The sequence below is a fragment of the Orycteropus afer genome, unplaced genomic scaffold (genome assembly GCF_000298275.1).
Source record: "Orycteropus afer afer isolate SDZICR_OR568_19922 unplaced genomic scaffold, OryAfe1.0 scaffold00247, whole genome shotgun sequence".
NCBI lineage: Eukaryota > Metazoa > Chordata > Mammalia > Tubulidentata > Orycteropodidae > Orycteropus > Orycteropus afer.
The window spans coordinates 3,211,615-3,218,871 of NW_006921834.1; the positions used below are offsets into that span (position 1 = coordinate 3,211,615).

The 7,257-nt window shown below is 40.4% G+C and overlaps 1 protein-coding gene across 1 annotated transcript in view; it reads right to left on the reverse strand.

Annotated features, from left to right (window-relative positions):
• The window catches only part of SP1 (Sp1 transcription factor), a 54,217-nt gene that overhangs the window by 45,904 nt on the left and 1,056 nt on the right, over positions 1-7,257 (reverse strand). Inside the window, exons 2-3 of the mRNA XM_007949517.2 lie at positions 6,320-6,474; positions 4,496-5,858 (exon numbers count right to left, since the gene is read on the reverse strand). Coding sequence (XP_007947708.2) covers positions 4,496-5,858; positions 6,320-6,474 — 1,518 coding nt within the window. The remainder of the gene's footprint in view (positions 1-4,495; positions 5,859-6,319; positions 6,475-7,257) is intronic.

A 7,257-nucleotide genomic window follows, 5' to 3' on the forward strand; every position in this document is an offset into this window, starting at 1 on the left:
TTTTTCTTACAGAATTGATTTTCAGTTATCTTCTAAAGGGAACAATTCTTAAAACCTAGCATAGTATTATCAATATAGTCCTAACGTGGGCAACCACATTTTAAAATAATGCTTCAGCACACCAGGACCTGTGTACTACTATTGAATGTTAGAGAAAGAGACAGATAGTACTGTTGTGATGTATTGTATGTAAAAAAAACATGAAATAACAATGTGTTTGTTTTTCAATGAAATAAAAATGAAAAAAATTCTAATAGTAAATATTCAAGTAAATGTTATCTATTAATATTTACTGATAACAGTAAGTAACTTGCAAAGCATTATGTAATGAAGCTTTTCCACAGACGTTCACCTTCCATTTTGAAACATTTTCAAGGAAGGAAAACAAAGAATGGCAGAACTAAATTATTAATGGCAACATTTATATGTATATTACAAAAAAAGGAACAATTAAAGGAAAAGGAAAACAGAAGAACAGAACAGATACTAAACTTTTCTGAAACACTAAACATCCTTCTGCTCTTGTTATTTAATTAAGAACTAAAATGGCCACATTACACAATGCAACGTGATTTAACAATGACGTCATTTATAGAAAGCCACTGGAATGAATAAATAGCAGCAGTTGAAAACTGCCTTTTGCCTTTTTGCTATCCCACTGATTTTCAAATCAGTCAGGGCACCTAAGGAATTTCCAACCTTTTCTACTTGAACTGAAATCACCATTTAAAAAGCACCTATGTTCTAAGAAACATGAAGAGTAATAGATAAAGAAGGCAAAAGAAGCAGTACATCTGATATGTCAAATATACTTAATAAAGTATATATTTTTAAAATGGAAAATTATCTTGTATGATCTTTTGCACTAGAATAATTCTGAATACATTTTAATCATATAAATCTACTTACCACTAATGTTCAAACGCACTAGTCTAAGGCACAACTTTTTAATAAATTAGGTCTCAGCAATCTGACCCCAAGTTTAGTGATGGTGTCACTGGCAAACCAACTCTGCTATACCATTCTTCAATTCAACTTCTAAGAGAAGCTATTTTCCTGACCCCAATAAAACCCAGCAGATGTTAAATTTTTATTTTTAGTGCCTGAAATTTGCCTCTTTAGTGAATTATAGCCATCAAGGAAATATATTCTACTCTTTTGCCAAAATTCAGCCTTGCACTCTTTATTAGGCAGAACTCCCACGAAGTCATTCAAACTCAATCTTTCAAAGCCCGCCTCCCCTCAACCTGGGGCAAGACTTTTCAGCATTTAGCAGTGACTGAGGAAAAAAAAACACAACACTGAGCTTTAAATGAAAAACAAGATCTGTCAGTAGACTATAAACCGAAAGGAAAGGATGCTGATAAAGAGGTAAGGGTATACCCCACCAGGGGCAGAGCCATGTATGTCTTGAAAACAGAAAATTAATAGTACACAGATCATTTCACTGCCTGGAAACTAAACTCAGTACAATGGGTGGTTCCTTCCTCACTACCACCCACCAGGGGCAGAGCCATGAAAATCAATAGAGGTGCTGGTTTATTTTGGGTCTTTGTGTTTTTGCCTGTGTATTCAGCAAACCAAAGCAGAGGGAAAGTCAAGAGGAAAGCTTAATAGATTTTTAAAAGAATATTTTTAAAAAATAATAAATGTAAACAAAGTGACTAATACTAAGATGTAATCTTCTACAACTATGTAATATTACTTTGTAGAGAAAGAAAGAGATATATACATATCTATATACATCTTATATATATATACCTTTTATATATAAACAAGGAGCTCTGGTAGCATAGTGCCTAAGGCACTTGACTGCTAACCAGAAGGCTGGCAGTTCAAACCCACCAGCCACTCCTTGGAAGGAAGGCTGGACAATCTACTTCCCTAGTGATACTGCCTCGGAAACCCAAGGAGGGGTCTCTATGGGTCAGGTCCAACTCGATGGCACATAACAACAACAACAATATATAAACACAAGATACACACATATCTATATATATATCTTATATACACATATCTTATATATATAAGATATACAATTATATATCTATACATCTTACAACAAAATATCACACCCAATGCTCTTTCTACTACATCATACTGTCAAGAGGTTGAATTTTTCCAGTAACAATCTGTATGTCAGAAAAGGGGGTAAAATGAGATACTTTACAGCAGCCAGGCAACAGCTGAACAACATTAAGCTTCCAGGATATGATTTTATTATTGTTCATTAAGGATAAAGTCAGATCAATTAAAAGGAGAAAATATGTTGCACAATTATGACTAACTAGAAAAGAGGAAACTTATATCAAACTTGTATCTCCAGAAACCACTACTGATGAAGCAAACAATTTCAATCCTCACAAAATGGCCTTTCAGTGTGCCTCATTCTGTCATTAGTGAATGTCAAGCTGCTGCTACCTTACAGAAGGCATGCATTTTCTTGAGCTCAGAGACCATCAATAACTGCTAGGTAGCCCTATCCTATGACATATTAAATGGCAGACTTCCCCAGAACATGATTGGGCAATCAGAATGCCTCATAACTATTCTCTAGAGCTCAAGTTATAAACCTTTTAGAAATTACAAGGATCCAAATTATTATTAATTTAAAAAGAATCTCACAGCCTTGTTTTCCTCTGAAGAAAAGCAAAACTGCTGGATACAACTACTGCAGAGCAAAGTGAAAACAAACATGCGGTATACATTACCCAGAAAGCGTTTAATTTTCCAAACTATTGAGTTCAGTTTTTCAAGACCTTTTCCAATTCTATTCCTTTTAGGTGAAGCCTTTTAGCCTACAAAACACCTGTCAGCTCCTAAAACACTAAATTTTAAAGAAGCAAAAACATATTTTCTTAAATATTTTCAACAATCCTAAAGATTTCTCAAGTGCTAAACTAAAACCAGGAATTGGACAACTGTGAGGCCCAGCACTGCCAATGGCTGGCTGTTGTCTCATCACTTAACAGCTTTCTCACTACTCCAGTTTTTTCATCTAAAAAATAAGGCAGTTGTACAAGTTTATTTTTTAGGTACCTTCCAGCTCTCATTTTCTAGTCCAAGATCTTCAATTCACTAAAAAAACTACTGTCTTTTTAAATATTAAAGAGCAAAATTTAGTCATTTTATACACAACGGAGAATATAAGAAAATTAGGAAACTTTAGTAAGACTTCCCCGCCCCAGATTTTTTAAAATCTTTTAAAATATTTTTTTTTAATATTTTTAAAAATATTTCCTGCAGGAGGCAGGAAATACTATTTGTTATCATCACTTACAAAGAACCAGCTTAAAGGGAATGAGAATGTGCTACAGCAAAAGTAAACAATTCATAAACCTATATATTGCAACAGAATTAGAATTCTGGTGGTATTAAACCATTTTCCATTATAATTTGTATATATATAAAGATGTATATGTAATCTTTTGTTTTACTTTATTAAAGATTAGCTCCACTGTGATGGAATTTAAATGTTAAATTCTACACAGACTTTCATTCCCACCTTCTTTAATGGATGTTTTAAATTTCAAATTAACCAATAGAAACACTGTTAAAAACGACTGACTGAATAGTGCAGTCAACTGATTGAATATATATTCCAATATGTACCTTTTCCATATTTTTTCCTTCAATGCTCTCTTCACTCCTACCTCAACTCTACTGCACATCCCAGCTTCTCTCCCCTCCCTCCTCAACCATACACAGCACTTTCTAAAGCAGTCTTAAGAAGTGGTTCTCTACCAACAAAGTATAGGAGTCATCTAGAAAGCTCATTAAAAAGATACAGTAGTATGAGGAATTCTGCTTTTAAAGTAACTGGGAGTAAAAAAATAAACCATGATTAACCAGCTCAGAGAGTAGGATATCCTGGTTAACTAAAGATTAACCAGGGAATCTATTTTGTTGAAAAATCTTTCTGGAATTCATTAATTTTCTCTTACTTAGGAGTTACAAAATTCAAGAGAAACACCTAATGATTCAACAACTGTTCTACCAATAGGTCAAGTTTATAATCAATTTTTAATTCTTATCAATTCTTAATTCTATGCAGGGATTGGCAAACTATGGTCCACCACCCAAATACAGCCCTGAAGCTAAGAATACTTTCATGTGTTTAAAGGGCTGTAAAACAAATAAGCAAAAAATATGTGACAGAGGCCACATGTGGCCCACAAAACCTAAAATATTTACTATCTGGCCCTTACAGAAAGTTTGCAGACCTCTATAGTACTAAAGATACTGGAATTACAGAGACACCAAGACATTCCCCAGAAATGCTCCTTTCTCATTAGATTAATTGGGGGTTCCAGTTAATCTGGTTTCAAATGACTTAAAAACAACCACTGCTAGTTCTGTAATTGACTTGCCTAAGTGACTAACCCTCAAGAAAGTTGCTACCCCAAAAAGGCAATCTATTCTACCCCTAAGACTCAGTAGTTTCAGCTAAGATTCTGGAGTTAGCTCGGGAAATACAAAGGACTTTAAGTCTTACCTGAGGCATTTGCTATAGTCAACGGCAGGCCTGGAAGTTGGTGCACCTGGATTCCTGAAGCACCCAATGCACTGAGGTTAATGGTCTGGAGGCCTGGCATGGAGGAGAGCTGGGCAGCATTCACAGTGACTGTGCCAGCAGGGATGGAGGCGGCTGAGGCAATGGGTGTAAGGGTGGTGTTGCTACTGCTTGTCTGCCCCAAGGAAACACCCTGCATTGGAGCCAAGGTGATTGTCTGGGCCTGTGGGTTCTGAACTTGGAGGTTCTGCAGCTGAAGAGTCTGCCAACTGACCTGTCCATTAGGCCCCACTGTTGGTGTCCGGATGATGATGGGGCCAGAGTTTGGAACAGCCTGAAGCTGGAGGTTCTGGAGGGTTTCCTGGGAGATAGCTTGAGTTGTAAAGGTCTGCCCTGACAGTGGTGCTGCTTGAAGGGCCTGGAGGGCCTGTCCCCCTTGAACTAGCTGAGGCTGAATAAGAATCTGTTGTTGTTGCTGTGTTTGCTGGTTTTGCTCTCCCTCTTTTTGCTGACTTGTTTGTAGTGAACCTCCAGATGCCTGGTTCTGCTGGATGTTCAGAGCATCAGACCCCTGTAGTCCACTGATCCTCTGGGGTGTCTGGCCTTGAGAGTTGGTCCCTGCTGATCCGCTGGTGGTAAAGTTCATAATTCCCATGTTGCTGGTGGTAGTAGTTGTTGAGTAGCTATTGGCATTGGTGAAAAAGGAGCTGGAACTGGCTTGTGATGATACCAGGCTGGCAGAACTGATGGCAGTCCCTGAGGTGACAGGCTGTGAGCCACTCTCCTGGGAGCCAGAGTTGCTGATCGTGACTGCCTGAGAGCTGGGAGTCAAGGTAGCTGCAGAAACGCTATTGACAGGTAGCAAGGTGATGTTCCCGTTGAGGGCCACTGGTACATTGGTCACATACTGAGTCTGCCCTGAGAGAACATTATTAGCCAGACCTTGAAGGGGGACAGCCTGTTGGAGCAGGTTTGGCATAGCAGCAATGATGTTGCCTCCACTTCCTCGATTTGTGATGATCTGTTGGTTTGCACCTGGTATGATCTGAATTTGACCAGACCCATCCTGCTGAACTTGGGCCCCAGTGGCTGCAAATTGCAGCTGTTGCCCATCAACAGTCTGAAACTGTGGGATTACTTGATACTGAATATTGGGCATCACCCCAGGTAGTCCTGTCAGGACTTGCTGGTTCTGTAAATTCGGGGTGGCAGCCACAACATACTGCCCACCAGAGACCGTGCGATTCTTGGAAGACTCGCTGCCATTAGTACTGCTGCCACTCTGTTCCTTTGAGGTAGGGGTAGCCCCAGAGGAGGAAGAGATAATCTGCCAGCCATTGGCGCCCTGTGAGAGTTGTGTGGCTGCAAGGTCCAGTTCACCGGTGCCCCCTGACTGGCTTGGGCCCTGGGAGTTGTTGCTGTTCTCATTGGGTGACTCAATTCTGCTGCAAGTTGCTGCCAGAAGAGCCAAAGGGGATGGCTGGGACTCCTGGCCAGAAAATAAGGGAGAGAAAAGGAGTTATTGACATGCAGCTGCCAGCTCAGGGGGCAGCACACAACAAATAAAGAACAAAATAGTGCAGACAAATAGCAAAAACCAGAAACACAAAGTCAACCTATCTTATATTGCTGAAATTCCCATTTTTGGGGATCTCTACGTAATTTGTTTCTCTATACTTACTTCCTCTATCTATAAAATGGTTTAGTCTCCCTTCCTAAATTTTCCTTCTGAGATAAAACAATTATCTAGGAGTATTCACACCCTCTCAACATTTGCCCCACCCTTCATCTCTGATCACCACTTACCTGCCCTCCTCCTCCTCCACTGCTGTTACTGCCTGTGCTACTGCTTCGAGCCTGAGAAAAGGCACCACCACCATTACCATTGCCCCCATTATTGCCACCAACTCCTTTTTCAATCTTCACCACGGCTGTCATTTCATCCATGGAGTGATCTTGCTCTAAAAAGGAAAAAAAAGATAAACAACTTTTTAAAAAGGGGTTATGATGAAACAGAAATGACTAACAATAAGGTGAGAGGTGCCTGTGTAAAGAAAATGGATTTGAGGGGGAGCTGTAGGACACTAGGATGAGAACTAGGTTCTGTGGTGCCAGAACTGGGTCTCAATTTTTCCTCTGTACAAAATTAAACTCAGAAAACATTCAAAAAATGCTTCTGGAATGGGCAATGTGAGGGATTGTGGGTACGTTCAAAGAGTTTTAAAATAAAAAATATGCCAGGGGAAAAAAAGGAGGACAGGTAGGGCAAAAACATGTGGGTGGATGGAAAGCTTGCTAAAATTAGTGTTGAAACAGATAAAGAAAAAAAATACAAGTGTAAAAAGTAACAAGAGAGAGTAAGAAAAAGAGAAAACATGAGGTAAAAAGTGTGACTGGGGAAACATTGCTAAATACAGGTAAGTGGCTAAAGGGGTCTTGCGAGTTAGAAAGCAAAAGATTTCGGGGCGGGGAGAAGGCGGGCCCTAGAGCTACAGGGCGGTTTCGGGGTGAGGGGCGTGGAAAGGGCGGGACGGTGGGGGGGAGGGGAAATCTACAGAAAGTGGGGGAGGGCCTTGGGGGCAGGCGGCGACCAAAGGGCGGGCCAGAGAGGCGGTTGGCCCGGGCGGGGTCTGCACTTCTCGGGCCGCCCCCGCGACTCCAGCCCCCCGGCGGGAGGAGCCTCAGGCGGGCGGTCGAGTAGTGGGGAGTAAGGCCCGTCCCCCGTGGCCGGGGCGGGCAGGGGG